The sequence below is a fragment of the Calidris pugnax genome, unplaced genomic scaffold, assembly GCF_001431845.1.
Source record: "Calidris pugnax isolate Ruff unplaced genomic scaffold, ASM143184v1 scaffold20, whole genome shotgun sequence".
NCBI lineage: Eukaryota > Metazoa > Chordata > Aves > Charadriiformes > Scolopacidae > Calidris > Calidris pugnax.
This window is the reverse complement of record NW_015094510.1, coordinates 2365963-2382343: the sequence shown is the minus strand read 5'-3', so window position 1 is coordinate 2382343 and position 16381 is coordinate 2365963. Positions and strand designations below refer to the sequence as shown.

Below are 16381 nucleotides of genomic sequence, written 5' to 3'. Positions count from 1 at the left end.
TAACATAATCCCATGCGAATAAAGTTAACTAACCCTGGAAAAATAAACAGATGACTAACTTTAATCAGAGAAATGAAGTCATCATTATGCTTGGTTTATAAAATAGATTTCCATTGTCAAAGATAACATAACAGGAGGGTTTTTTTGTTATTTTGGTTTGTTTATTTTCAGTTAGCTGCTCTACTGTAGACTGTTTAGGTCCATCCCTGAATTACTACCGCATTTATTGTCTGTCTTTTTAACTGTTGCATTCTCTGAGTTTCAAATTTCTCAGCATGAGCTGTCTGCTTAATTCTATCCAAGTAGTGTGTAATGAGAAAAGAATTTTCCCTGTCTACAATAATATAGCTTATTTTATTTCCTGAACCCAAACCACCTGTTCAGTTTTTCTATTTAAAGCTTTGTAAAGCAACAGACTACCTCAGTACATTTGTGCTGAAATGAAAGGCAGTCGGAACGACACTGCGACTTCTTTAAACTCAATCCAATAAAAAGCATCACCTATAGAGCAGCTTCTTGGCTCCACGGTCAGATGGGGTTCACGCCATAAAATTCTCAAGAGAAGTTAAAAGTGACTTTCTTATTTATGTGAAATCTACTCAAAATATTTCAATATTTAATTCTGTAAGAGATTTGGGGGTAAACAGCAATAAATGACTATACAGCAATAAATGACTATAGAAACTCTTTTAGTTTGAAACCTCCAAATCTTTATAATCGTTAAAAGTAACTGTATTGACTTTGTCTGGGCCTGAAATATAAATCTAGGACAAATCAACTTACTACAGTATCTTCATGACCAGTCTACTCTAAGCATCTATCTTGGTGATAAGAAATGGCTCATCTGAAAAACTACATTCTAAAAAAATATGAAAGACAAGCAACTACGTCCAGGCAAACATGACTCCAAACTAAATACTGGACTTTGCCTACTACCATAAAATAGATCATCTTCCAAAGTCTCTTTAAATTTCTACTTTTTACATCATCACAGCTCAAATGTGGTTTGAATTCAACAGAACAAGGGCAATGGAATAAATGGGGAGTAAATGGGCTGTTTGTTTTTCAAACTTCCCCCCTTATATTTGTCAACTTTTTCACTTTGTCATTTAAATGCACGTCTCAAAATATAACCTTTAATATGATTTTTGGATTGAGGAAAAGCATCATTCAGCCTTTCTTGGATATTTGGGGAAGAGGGATAGGCCTAACTACTGCCATGATTACAGCAAAAAAAACGTTTATCAGATGCAAGGCTTATTCTTCTGAAGACATAAGCGAGGGGAGGTGCAACTTTTTATAGAGAGTACAAATCTAGGAAAAGAGAAATAAGAAATCTATAGGTACATGTGGTTACAAAAATAGGTTTGTAAATAAATAGTAATTTTGCTTCGTGTCTCTTCGGCCTACTTAACTGCTAAATTTATCAACCTCTCTCTCTCCCACATATCTGTAAATACAAGGGAAGGAGGCTGGGATAGGTATACATAGCTTTAAGTATATGTTAAAGTGGAAATTATTCTTCTTTAACCACCCAGACAGAGCAACAAATTAAAACAGATCTTCTTTTCATGTTACACATTAGACCTACAATATGTAGGCACCTGAACTCCTAATAAAGTAAAAAGCTTTCCTTTTCCCCATTCCAGTTAATTATTTTCAAATCTGTGTAGATATAACACTTTCTTCCTTCCTTTTCATTAGCTCATGAATGTCTGCAAGACAGAAGTTCTGGTCTGATAATACCTGCTGAAGCACAAAACCCCTCCTGTGGATGCCAATCCTGTGCCAGTGAGATTTAAATGCTGGAGCTGGTTCAAACACCTATGAAATTTTCAGATAAAATCTTTATTAAAACAAGTTAGGATTGAAAGTGCATTTCATGGGAGTTCCTGTAACCTCACCAAAACATTATCATTTCCTTGCAAAACCTCTACATGCTTTAAATAATTAAATAGCTGGAATTTGAGAAACAGATTGGACTGCTTGGTTATCAATGCCACACATTGCTTTGCTATTTACTTCTGTTACAATTTACATGTAGTCCTAATCTAATCCTCAAATTTTCAAAAATATATACAAAGATAGAAACTTCTTCAGGGATTATGTAATCCTGCTTCCCTTTTTGAAGAAACCCATTTACGCAAGTACATACGAAGTTATTCACAGAGTGACCATCTTAACTGAAATTAAAACTAAAATACCTAGAATTGTATATCTCATTAAAACAGTCATTTCATCTGTATTTGTTAATTATTCTTCCATGCCATCATAGTCAGCTGCAAAAAGACTTAAACCAACTCTAGCCTCCATTTTTACCAGCTACTAGATTCTGAATGAAAACTATGTTTATGGTAAAAATAAAAAAATAATATGGCCTTAAACTTCCTTTGTAGCTTAAAGAGCCAAAGACTGACTAGATGCATCTTGCATGAGAATAATTATTGTCTTTGAACATACTTTTGGGAAGTGCTAAATCATAGGCACCTCCACCTCATCTACCTTCTCTTCTGTCTCTTTACAGGCAGTTTTGCCATCCTTACATTGCTGAAGCTTTAACTAAATGGAAATTAAACAGGAAATCACACTACATACTGACATTAATTCTTCATTATATATTACTAGTAAACAAAATTCACTCATTATCACTTATTACTTATAAAAGGATGGAGTTTCACTGAAAAGGGTGGGGAGATTTAAAACAAGAAAGAAGACGGTGGTAATGAAAGATCATTTAGTAGATAGCTGAAACCACGACACTGGTTTATAGTTTTTGTCTATAAACATAAATACAGGCGATTCTGAACTTATTCTTTAGGTAAATGGGGTATTGCAGTAAAGAAAGTTATCTAATAAGTAAAACTGTCTTTAAAGATGGTTATTTTTGCAAAGAATAAGAAAATGACATTTGATTTGATTCTTCAAAAAGTAATGTCTAATGTCATGCAACTACTACATAGCTACTCAGACATTAATGTTTCAGAACCAAGTCTTAACTGAATTATACTAAATCTGTTTGTAATAGATTGGATGAAGTATCAATTCGTGTCACAATTAGTAAAATCAGTTTCCTTCCAAAAAATACCCACTTCTTTGTATTGATCCTTATTTTCCTGTCAAGTGTTATTTAAACTCACCCTAGACCTTATTTGCAGCTGCAGAAATACTAAGCTGTATTAAATTGGAAATGAAATGAATGCTGCTGCATATCACTTTACAATACATGGGCACATGGAGGTGCCATGTTTGTGCACTTATGCAATGTGATATGATAAGAACTCTCTGTAGATGCATGTTATATGATTATCATTACTGCCAAAATAACAAGCTCTAAGCAGAGTGCCTGGAAATATCCGAAACAGTCTTGAAAAGACAAATGACCTCCTTCTCTGTCTTCCTAAAACCACAGCAGTTAAACAGATCGTGGAAAAACTTTGGTACCAATGACTCATATGAGGCACAAGAAGCTTAGAGCAATAGTCGTAATCCTCATTACCAAACATAGCAGATATCAATTCATTTTTATTCTGAACTTCTGGACAGCTTTCCCTCTTCTGTTATTTCAACCATTCAAAAGTTAGCTTTTTTTTTTTTTTTGCTTGAGTTTTAAAATGATAATGAGGCTACGATGATATACATCATCTGCAGAGAAAACTTCTTTGTCAGGTGACACTCTAACATAGTATGCTGCATAGCACTGAAGGTTTCATCACGCCTACCTATGGAATGTCAACAATTACCACACTCAAGCGGAAGCTGCCTATCTCCAGAGAAATCTTAACAAGCAAAGACAGTAAGAAACACAAGGGGCCCAAAAAGTCCCAAAGAGCATTAAACTGTATCCTCTTAGGCTACAAACGTGTTCTACAAAGTACAGACATATGAACTATTTAAACCTCTGAATTCCATATGTATGAGTCAGTACTGAGCACAGCAACAGCAACCATCGAAAGCAACAGTCCCAAATATTTGAATTAATTTAGATATAACGAATTGAACAAGATCTACAGTGCAGTTATTAAACTGAAGTCCCTGTAGGGACTTCAAACATAGCACAACATACAGTGCACAAGAAAAGCAATTTCATAAAAGTAATATCTTGAACATAACATTTTGAAAAAGATGCTGTGAGCAAAAACTAGAGCAGAGATTCTCCGTTCACCACCTTGAATTTTTCTGTTCATCTACGCATCTCTCTCAAAGTCACAGATCTACAGAGTTTCCAACACTGGCTTTACTCTCTCAAATGCCCTTTCAATCACAGCTTTAAACCTGCCTCTGTTGAGTCAATCACCTTTCAGAATCACTAATGCTAATGGTTAGAAAGGTCTATACTTTTAAGTACATATAGTATATATGCTATATAGTAAAGTATACTTACATACTTTAAAAGAATAATGTAACTGAAATAGAAAATCGTGTTTTCCCCAATAGTAGTTTTAGAAACAGCCAAAATACTGTATTACCCAGTAGGACAGATAGTATCATAGTAGAGATTGGTACTACACATACACACTCAGAGGCAATAACACACACAGATGGAGTGACTCCAGCCAATGGAAACCACTGAGCAGAACTTATAAAAGGCATTCAACAACAGCACAGCTTAGGCCTGTGAACTTTGATGACTTGGTTGCTACGCATGCTATCTTTTTCTTTTTTCTTTTTTTTTTTTTTTTTTACCTTAAAGCACTCATTACCATACTTACACTGTGGTTTTCATGAATTCATAGAGCACCAGGGGGGAGCAAGTAGGGTCAAACTCTAATTCTTCCCACGAGCTGTATAGAAAGGAGAAACGCTTGCAGACAACAGGAAACAGCTTAGGCCTGTGAACTTTGATGACTTGGTTGCTACGCATGCTTTCTTTTTTTTTTTTTTTTTTTTTTTTTTTTTTTGACCTTAAAGCACTCATTACCATACTTACACTGTGGTTTTCATGAATTCATAGAGCACCAGGGGGGAGCAAGTAGGGTCAAACTCTAATTCTTCCCACGAGCTGTATAGAAAGGAGAAACGCTTGCAGACAACAGGAAAGAAGGCCATGTCTTTGACTTATTCTGCCATAAAAAAGATTTACTTGGAGGGACGCATTAGTGGTGGCACTGTGTGAGACGTTAAGACTTTGATCATCTCTGGCTGAGGCAACTTAAGGTGTTAATCGTTTTCAAGCCATTTCAACCACATGACATAATCTTCCTTTCCTCTAGCGGAGCTTAGAAAAAGGAACGTGGAACCTTTTCTATGCTTAAACTTACAATTTCTACCTTCACTGGTTATTTAAGTTATTCTTACAATTAACAGGGGTTTGACCCTCAGGTTTCTACTGAAGTAGTGTTGCTGCCTACTGCCCCAAGCCTGGAGAGCATTTCAAGGCTGTAGTGAGCCCCTTTGTGAAAAACAAGCATATATATTTCACTGATCGCAGAAATTTCATCAATATAACTCACGTAAAACTTCTGTTCTTTGTCTAAAATTATCCACCTTGAAATAAAATTTCCAGTTACCTACTGAAACACTAATACTTCTGCAAAAACAGCTGTTCTTCAGATAATGCTTTTCTAAACGAATTACTCTGAACGAAAGAAAAAGTGACTGCAATTTCAGGTAATGAAATGAGGAAGGGAAAAGTTTTGTGTTTGAGAGCCAAAAAGAGACATATAGCAATAAAAATTGTTTAAATCAAAATATGCAAGAAAACTGTCCACCCGTTGAACCACTGACACATAAGAACCTTTAGAAAAAGGGTTTGGTTTTTTCCCTGAAGTGAGGATTACATATTTTGACAGTGGCTTAGAACACATAGATAATATTTAACATGGATAATGGTTTCAATATTATTTTAAAAGTCTGCCATCACTTTTTCAAGATACAGAAAAAAGTGGACATGCTTTTTAATAAAGATAGTATACAGTTCATTCGGAGATAGGTCAATAAAAAGACCTCTGATCTTGCCTACATGTAGACACTTAAAATGCAGATGTTGCCATTTGAGTTTATCACTGTATGATCTTTTGTAATCCATGTTGAGAAATAAGCACTTCTATGTCACAATTCACTTGACTTACTTCCTATGCCTACCTGAGGATGACATTAATTGCTCTGTAGATTGTCTCTCTGCTGACTGTATGTGGAATCTAGACAATGAGTTCAGATGTAGACATTTACACTGTACACTACAGAGATTAAGCAAGCTCAGTCTCACTCTTGCTCTCTAAAAATTAAATTCACTGATTGAACTTTAGCCTAAAGTCAAGGAGGAGCCTAAAGTGGCGGCATCTGTACTCTGAGCTGCTTTGCCTTGCACAGAGTAGTCTCTCAATCTTAAAAATTAGTAATTTTTCATCTGAGATGGCAAAGGTCCTGGAGTAAGTATCATTCCACTTCTTTTAAACCAGCTTTGAATCTGTTCCAAATTAAATGGAGGAGATGGTGAAAGAAAACCTGTTGCATGTTAAATTAAAGCTAATTTACCCTTTTTTTTTTTTTTTTTTAAATCAACCTGCATCTTTTCAGAAATGCAATATCAATTTATATACAATGCGTATAAATACCTCCAGGAGAGTTCAATGAGACATACAGAGAATACGATAAAAAGGTAAGCAAGTTTATCAGTACATTTAAAATTATCTCCATCTCTTTGAATCACTTGCACACTAGGAAAATATGTAACCTCCATCACAAAAGCCTGATGTATCTTCACATCTCACTCAGAGAAAATAAGGCAGATACTGTTCTATTTTTCACACATCTCTGTCAGTAGATCCTGCTCTTGGGAAGTTTAACATCATCTATGCTTCTGTAAGACATGATCAGTTATGCACTGATGTAGACATGCACTCTTCTCTTGTGACTTTTTTTTTCTTTATTTCATGTGGTTTTGACTTGCAGTCATGAAATGTGATACAGAAAAAAGTTTTTAACATATATTGATTTGGGGTTATACTATATCAGTATACAGATAATACGATCTGTATTTTCATATAATTTTTCATATATTTTCATATTTTTCATAAATTATACTACTTCAGAGTGTATTTTAAAATGAATAATTTACAAAGCAATGTGATTAAGAGATAAACCAGACAGTCGCTGCATGCAGATGCAGTAACAACCACAAAACAGTTTGTAACATGGGACAACTGGTGGAATATCACGTCTTAGAATTTGTTTACAGGCCTAAAAAACTTCAAAACATTTTGTAAAAATTTCTCAGACAAAAAACAGGAAAAAATCTAATGGCTTATATGAGCACTTGAAAGGGTGAAGCTAATGTCAAGTTTTGAAGTCTCTTAAAACATCACACACAGAGCTTGCAGCTAACGCAACTATAGAAATTCCAGGGTAGAGTTAGTTCACCAAATGTTACTGTAAATTAATTGTCTTTGTGTTTTTTATGGAATCCAGTAAACAAATAAAATTCCATTTGGCTAAACTTGGTTTGACCCAACAAAAAAAGATCTACAAAACATAAAACAAGAATTGGAACTAGACATTCTTGAGGATAGAAGGTCATTTCAGTACTTAAAACGAACTCTCTGCAAAAATCCACAATACAGACACACATTAATTAAAAAAAATTCAAAAATCTTCCAGTAAACAAAACTATGATTTTTGTGGCATAATCGCCATACCAAAGCACAAGAATAGGTCTTTTTCAGCTAGACCTCCAGCCACCGTACCTCTTAAGGCTGTCTGTGGACAGATAGAGCTAGAGATTGTCTATTAATCTCTGTATGATGGTGTGTCATGAATGTTCTTGACTTCTTATTTGAAGTCTCACTAGTGTGCATTCAGCCCTTCACCTTTTTTAAGTAGATCCATTCTTTCTTAGCCAACACACCAGGCCAGGTTCTTTCTAGTAATGACTAGTCTTGCCTGCCTACAAAAAATGCAAAGCTTTATCACTTTTCTTCATATTTTAACAGCTACCAACTTCCATCAATGTTTCTGTTTCATGAATACTGCAATCATTTGTGATATCCCTTAACAAGTACTAAAGAGTAGGCGTGCCATGCAACTTAACTGAAAATATCAGATTTGCATAAAAGAATGCATATAATGTCAAAATCATGGCCATAGATGATAAAAATAAATTGAGTGCATGTACAACAAAGGTGACAAAACAGTAATGGCTTTTTCAAAATTATCTCAGTTTTTAAGAATTGTTCCTTCCTATGCTGTCAGATCTGAAAGGTCAGCTTGCATTCTAATAAGTATGGAAAAGATAGGTATTCAGCAGTAAAATATAAAGATATTAATTTTAAAGGTAAGTAAACAAAGAATGAAAAGTATTATCTTCTTGGAAAGAAGAAATGTCAGAGTGGAGTGAAACTAATAGCAGAGTTCATCAGGAATCAGTTTTTGGATCAGTCTTGTTTAATAATTTAACTAATGTCCAACACATGCTGATGACACAAAGTTGGAAGAGGATTGAACATCACACTGAAAGAACTGGATGGTTTTGAGGAAAGATGATGAATTTTAATGGAGCAAAGTGCAAGGTCAGCCACTCAGGGACCATAAATAAGAGTAGCTGCCGTAAGCCAAGAACTCCTAAGTTGGGAATAACCAAAGAGAAGAAATATATGGGTTTATAGCTGATCCTTGGATAATTATGAACCCCCAAGGTGACACAGCGATGAAACAGACAAATACCATCCTTGAACATATCAGGCAATACACTTCTGGTAGATAGAAACTATGACTGACATATAAGACATCAGTCGGATATCTGATGTCAATAAGTGGGACCTTAGTCAATCACCTTCAGAAAAAACAGATTGAGGGAGAAATAGGTCTAGAGAAGGACCACAAGCATGTTCACAGAGCGGGGAGGCTTTCAAGACAAGGCTGAAAGAGTTTGACTTTTCTGGTATTGGAAAAGCAAAGGCTGAGGTGGGTTATAATTATTCTCTTTCACAACTACAGGAAAGGTCTGATGGACGTATAAGAGAAGATTCAGGGAAGGGAACTGCAGACTGCTCTAAGTCACAGTGTCATGAAGCAGCGTGACAGTGAAAACTACTGATCCAACCAGTTCTCTGTCAGCTCTCACAAAGCTATTGGTGCTACTGGCCACGGAGAAAAAAAAAAAAAAAATTAAAAGGAACTTTAACCTACAGATTCGTCAAAAATTAATTTGGTTGAGGAAGGGCTATGCTGCAGAGTTCCCAAAGTCTGAGTGACTGAGGAAGCACCAGGAAAGGTCTCAGTGATGATATACCTAGTTGTTAGGTATGGTGCGAGGTAACCCTGATTAAGTTGTGCTGAAGAAGTCAAAAATGAAGACTCAAAAAGAACAACATATATCAGTATTTCTTTTTTTATTATTATTTACTTATCTGTTATCTCTTGAAGTTTTATGCTATGCCTACCAAAATGGTCTGTGAATAATTTCTTCCATTAGAAGACGTAGTAGTTCAACTAAAAGACATTTTTAGAAAACATATATAAAGAAAAGCTACTAATGGGATGTGGTGACTGAAAGGCTTATTCCCACTATTGAAAAACTAGGACAGGTGATCCAGATATTATACCTTAATTTACTATCTCCCACTATGATAAACTAGAGAAAAGTCTTACTTTTGTCTGCATTCTACAATATGCAATTGCTTCTAAACTGCATAATATAAGAGAAACCTATTGAAAATGCTTCCTAAAGAAAAAAGAAGAAAAGTTTGGATATCAAAGTATTCTTAAAGAAACTAAAATTAGAAATAGTTATTATAGGAAATACTAACATTAAAACTCCTTGATTCTAAATAGTTTCAAGCCTAAAAGTTATAAAGCACTACTTCTTTCACTCATATCATTTCATAGTACAAAATTGTATTTTTGCTTAAATTCTAACATAGTTTCATAAATGTATATTTGATAGGTAAGTGACAACATCACACTGTAAATACTTCAGAGAACTGTAACATATTAAATCTTTAAAATGTCAAGAGTTTAAGGAATCACAGCTTTGCACCAGTGATCCAAAGAGCATACATCACTGTAACTTCTCCCTGGGTTTTTTTGCCTTTTCCTGGTAGAAAATACTTTTCTCTACAGTAACTTTTTAAAATGAATACCTGCAAAATCCTTTAGAAGTACATAACACTGTACGTTGTGGTGAGTAATGTTGAACTTATGGTAACGTGTCTTGTTATATTTACTTAGGGTTATGTTTTAAACAAAAAGAGACACAGATTAAATGCTGATTTTAGAAGACTCTGCTCCTAACTTCAGACTTTCAGTAAAAATTTAACTGAAGATCCCATAATTGCTTAAATAGCAGCTACTTTTACAATTGTCCTTAATTAGGTCCCAATTTAGCAAATCATTTGGCCATATGCTGAGGTCCCACCGGGTTTAAGAATGTGCATAGAGTTGTGCACATGCATCAGAGCTTAGCTGAATTGGGCTTTAACATTAGACATTTTTTAATTATTTTTAATTTCTGGAACTCCTGTAGTCTTTTTAATTTTCTTATGTTTCTCCTGAGTTCTTGGTGATTTCAGCTACGATTGGTTCTGACTACTACATAAAGGCAACTAATTTTTCTAAATGATAAATTTATTCCTAAATGCCAAGGATTAACCTGAGACTGAAAGAAGAATTTCAGAATAGCTAAAAAAGAAAGTAAATCCACTGAGAGGCCAATGGAACCTAGCCTAGTGCCACCAAATACTTTAAAATAAGACGGGCAGCTCCTTCAATCAACAGGAAATCTCCAACAGACTGGACAGACTCTGATTACCCCAAATGTCATGGTTTCAGCTGGGATAGAGTAGACTTTCTTACCAGTAGCTAGTACAGTGCTATGCTTTGGATTTGGGATGAAAATAGTGTTGGTAAAACACTGCTGTTTTCGGTTGTTGCTAAGCTCTCAAGACCTTTTCTGCTCCTCACACTGCCCTGCCAGCGAGTAGGCTGGGAGTGCATGAAAAGTTGGGAGGAGAAACAGCCAGACCCAACTATCCAAAGGAATTTCACTGAATTCACTGAATTTCTAGAGTTGGAAGGGACCATAGAGATCATCTAGTCCAACTCCCCTGCTGAAGCAGGATTGCCCAGAGCTAGAGCATGTTACTCAGGACTGCATCCAGGCGGGTTTTGAAAATCTCCAAAGAAGGGGACTCCACAACCTCCCTGGGCAGCCTGTTCCAGGGCTCTGTCACCCTCACCGTGAAGAAGTTTCTCCTCACATTTGAGTGGAACCTCTTATGTTCCAACTTGTGCCCGTCGCCCCTCGTCCTCTCACTGGGAACCACTGAAAAGAGTCTGGCTCCCTCCTCCTTCAACCCTCCCTTGAGATACTTGTAGGCATTGATAAGGTCTCCCCTCAGCCTTCTCTTCTCCAGACTAAAGAGTCCCAGCTCTCTCAGTCTCTCCTCATAAGGGAGATGCTCCAATCCTTGAATCATCTTTGTTGCCCTTCGCTGGACTCAAATATTCGCTGGACTCGAATATTCCACACCATAGGACGTTATGATCAGTATATGAAGCTGGGGGAAGAAGAAGGAAGGGGAGACATTTGGAGTGATGGAGTTTGTCTTCCCAAGTAACCACTACACACGATGGAGCCCTGTTTTCCTGGAGATGGCTGAACACCTGTCTGCCCACGGGAAGCAGTGAACGAATTCCTTGTTTTGCTTTGACTGTATGCGCAGCTTTTGCTTTACTTATTAAACTGTCTTTATCTCAACCCGCAACTTCTCTCACTTTTACTCTTCTGCCTCTTTCCCCCATCCCACCAGGGGAGAACTGCGCTCACGGCTGCGTGGTCCTAGCAGCTCGCTGGGGTTAAACCGTGACACGAAGCGACTGAAATTGTTCTGGATACCAGCCAAATTTTATTTACTACTTCAACTTTTCAAGTAATTTTGCTTCTGCACAAAACTCTGACATTTATGGAGCAGAAATTGTGAAACTTTTCCATGGCATAGGGAAGTTTTTTCCCTAGGGGCATGTTCACTTCTCCCTTCTGTGCAGCTTCAATTGCATATATATTTGTCTAGTGATACTTATCCTCTGCGCTGAGACAAGAACTGTCCTTTGGGTCTTGCAGAGCCTGCAGCGACAGGTCTCTCTCATCTGGACATCTCATCCTGGCAATATCAACAAACCCTGCTTTCAAAGACCATAATCTCAAAGCAGTACAGTAAACTGTAGTAAGGAAAAAAAATATATTTGGGGTTTTTCTATTCACCCCTGGGTGCTAAATAATTCACTATGCACTCAATTTGCTTGCAAGTTTACTTAGGCAAGTGGGGGAGGAGGAGGAGGAAATTAGGTTTTATGTGAAAAACACCTTCCATAAGCCATGCCACTGAGAAACAGGGTTATCAAATCCATATTGCAGCATTTATGATGTGAACAGAGAGAGCAGATAACAATCCACCCTATGCAGTTCTGAGTATCCCACCTTTAAAGCAGTGTGGTGGAACTACAGAAAATGCAAAAAACCAGCAACCAGGATTCAGAGACACCTGAATGAAGCCAGACAAGAAGTCATAAAATCATGAGTAAGGTGAAAAGGATTAGATGGCAACTATCTTATCCTTTCATACTTTTTAACAAGAACTTGAGAGCACCTATTGAAAACATCTATTTGTTCCAGGTTTGGAAGAAATCAAGGAAGTATTTTTTTTGGCAACACGTATGGAAGTCAATGCTACAGGTTGCTTTGACAGTCAACCTCCAATTCCACTCAGAAAGAAATTAGAGAATTTAAATCCAGCTAAGAAAGAGAGTAAAGATACAATTCAGGCCTGGAAATTTGTAAATCACTGATTGCTTGAATATGGTGTGTGCAATTGTGGAAGGATCTGTATCCTAAGCAGCCTCTATTGGTGAATACTACAGGAAGGTTAATGGATCAGATAAATCTCCGTCCTTCCTTTTACGAGATGATCATGGAAGAGAGAAGGCAGTTGCCCGGCAAAGATCTGCTTGTCCGATCAAAAAATTCTTAAGTTCTACCCAACAGAAATATTGGCTTTTTAATTCAGAAAAGTTTTGCTCTGTGAGTGCATGAGGCAGTATAAGGACACAGGGAAGCAGATTTAGTAGTTTTACTAAGCATGCATGTTTCTAGATTTAGGTTGCACAAGGTTAATCAGTACTATTCCATAGTTTAATTTTATATTATTATCCGTTAATTTGATGAATGAGTTAAAGATTTTTAAGATTTTTTTCCTGCTTTTTAAGCAGAAACTCTCATCCAGCTATATGTACTTCCTACATCTTCAAATGAAGAAACAGTGCTAAACAAACAGTTCTTCTTTTATTTTTTTCCACACAAAAGTTAAATGTACTGGTGCAGCCTATTCTAAAACCAGACCAGTATTTTAAAGCAAGATATCCAAAAAATCATACAATACATATAATGAAACAAAATTAAAAACTCTGATTTCCCTCCATCAAAAGTTGACAGGAAAAAAATGGTCCTTGTTACTGTATCACAGGTAAATGTGATTTTCATTCACTAGCATCACAATATATTAAAATGATCTAACATATGTATATAGAATAATAATGTGCACAGAAATTAAAAATACATGTAAGGGGTTTATTTTTTAATGGGAACTATCTTATTATTTAAATCTGTTGAAAATAAAAAAAAAAAAAAAAAGATAAAATAAAATAGAACCATTTCTTGATGCATCCAGGTACTTCTGAGACTAACAAAAGAGACCATAATAACACCAGCTGTCATATTCCATTATCTAAATATGCATTTCTGAAATTATTAAATGTTACATTATCTAGTTTCAGCATCATTGTGTGCCAGTATGTCATACACACTAGCTTCTTGCAAAAACTGTTTGTGTGGAAACGTTGCATCACCAGAAACAAAGCCGCATCCATGTTTCTAAAATAACTGTGTTTTTTCAAGACAGCCTTTCCACTGGTGTTATAAAATTAGGCTCAAAATATCTTTCGTTGGACTTCCAAGATTGTATGGACAGTAACCATATCATTATCAATATCGAAGGGGAGTAAAGGAGAGTAGAAGTGGATCAAATTAATGTGCAGTGTTTCTTCCCTTAAGGAAAAAACAAACAAAAAAACAAACAAACAAAAAAAAAAAAAACCAAAACAAAACAAAACAAAACAAAAAAAAAACCAAAAAAAAAAAAAAAAAAAAAAGAAGAAAAAGAGAAAAAAGAAAATACAGGAGAGCTTTTTTCCATAAAGTTAATTACAGAAGAAGACTTTTTGAAAAGAAAAGAGACATTTAACTGAGAAGTTGTACCCCTTCATGTATCATACTGGATTTTTGAAAATGGGAGACACTTATGCCTAGATCCTAAAGAGGTATCTTCAAACACAGAACACAGCTGATCCTCTACCAGATCAGCAATAGATATTTTCATTGATCATAACAATGCACTCATTCAATTCATTTTTCTTCCGCTGCAGCCTAAGGCAATTGCTCACTTCATTGACATCACGATTGGCATAATTACTAAAAAAACCCTATGGATAGATTTTTGTTTTGTTTTGTTTTCTAAAACGTAAGCCATCCAAAATTGGGGGGAAAAAATAAAAGGAATGTATTTGCTGGAAAACAAAGCAAGTATTTCACTGTGACTTTCATAAATGTTTGTCTATGTGAGTTGTATCTATACTGGCAATCAAAATTAGACCACAAAATAGCATAATGGACATGGATTTTATTACTTTAATTTGATCATAGATCCAATAATGAAGGAAAGGCAGATAAAATTGACTAACTTAATATTTATGGGAACTTGAACTACTGAAGAGATTAGTACTTTTACCCAGTTAAGCTTCCAACTGTCAGCTGTCATTACAGGACCTGCCAAAAAAAGCAAATGATACCGATGTTGAACTTGTAACATGAGTGCTGGACCCTTTTAGTGAGAAACAAAACATGCAAGTTAAACCAGGAAAATGTATTGCTTCCTGGCTTTACATTAAGGACAAATCAATGTCCTGGTCCAGCCACAATAAATTACCTTTTGCCAGGAGAGATCAGCTCAGTTTTCTCTATATGAAATGTCAGTGGCAGGTATTGACAAATGTCAGTGGAAAGCAAAAGGACTCAGTCAGCTGAGATTTTTGAAAGGATCCCAAACCATATGAAATTTGGGCACTCTCCACCTCCCCTACATACAAAAACCGTTTCTGTGACCTTTATAAGACTGGCAACATTCACGGTCATCAGACAAAAGGAAAATCTCTCTGCTGATTAAGCAGTCATAAGATCAACAGACTGAGCACGGTAGCTCTGAAGTTCAACATCAGTCCACTGTTCCTACTGATAACTGGGATGCCCATACTGCTACCAGTTTGAACCCTTCGATTTCTAATGGAAATGCACAATTCTGGGCATTTTCAGCCAACAGGGACTTACAATTTCAGGTGGTGAGGCAATCCATGTTTCTTGACAAATAAGCAGATAATGAATACAGAAGGTTAGCATAAGGGTATTAGCCAGCGGAGAATAAAAACTGATGCTCATTTGTACTTTTGTTTAAAAAAATGCCCAGAACTAGACATCTGGTTCCTATAAAAAACTGGCAGCCAAGGAAAAGACTTGCAGCCATTTCTTCAGCAAGTGAAGGTCTGTAGAATATGATGCTATAATTTCATGCTTGTTGAATGATACCTGCTTCAGCTAATAAAAAGGAGCCTAGCATAAACAAAAACGTATGCATTGCCCCTGCCAGTGAAAGCTCCCGATTACAGATGCTGTCTCAGGGACAGGGTAACCTTCCCCTATGCTGAGAAAAATCCTGTGCATGAGAAAACAGGCTACTGTATAGGATTTGGCAACTGAAGGGCTTCTCCAATGTGGAAAGAACATGTTTCAAGTATACAGCAGGTGCAGGTGTGTGTATGCATACATATACATATATACACGTGTGCATATATGTGCTAAGACTCACACAAACTTACCAAAAGACTTAATTTCGTAGTGATTAAGTACTGTAGCATGTAACCTCATGTGCTGAAAAAAAATTGTCATACAATAGAAACTTTAGAAACTTTATTCTACGTAGCATTAGCAGTATACAAGACATCTTTTCCAAAATGACTACATGTCTCTAGATTATAATAGGCCTGAGCAAACTATTTGGAGCATTTGTATGATGAACGCTCAAAAAGAAGTTTCTGTTACAGTGTTTCATGATTTCTGGTCATGAGTCTGGTGAGAAATATTTAGTGTAATACTTTTATTTATATGAGATCGAGGTCTGGGAGACACACTCACACTCTAATAAGACATTTTCTGAAGCATTTTTTCTTTCTGCCTTTCAACCTAGCTTACAGCTTTTGGATTCATTACTCTGTTTTAACACAATCTTGCATGACATGCAACTCTGAAGTAAAATACCTAGTGAATCACAGCCTTGGTAAGTCT

General features: G+C 36.0%; 1 protein-coding gene across 1 annotated transcript in view; it reads right to left on the bottom strand.

Annotated features, from left to right (window-relative positions):
* Positions 1–4861, bottom strand: part of DACH1 (dachshund family transcription factor 1) — a 248232-nt gene extending 243371 nt beyond the window's left edge. The window contains exon 1 of the mRNA XM_014965723.1: positions 4710–4861. Coding sequence (XP_014821209.1) covers positions 4710–4861 — 152 coding nt within the window. The remainder of the gene's footprint in view (positions 1–4709) is intronic.
* Between the last annotated feature and the right edge of the window lie 11520 nt (positions 4862–16381).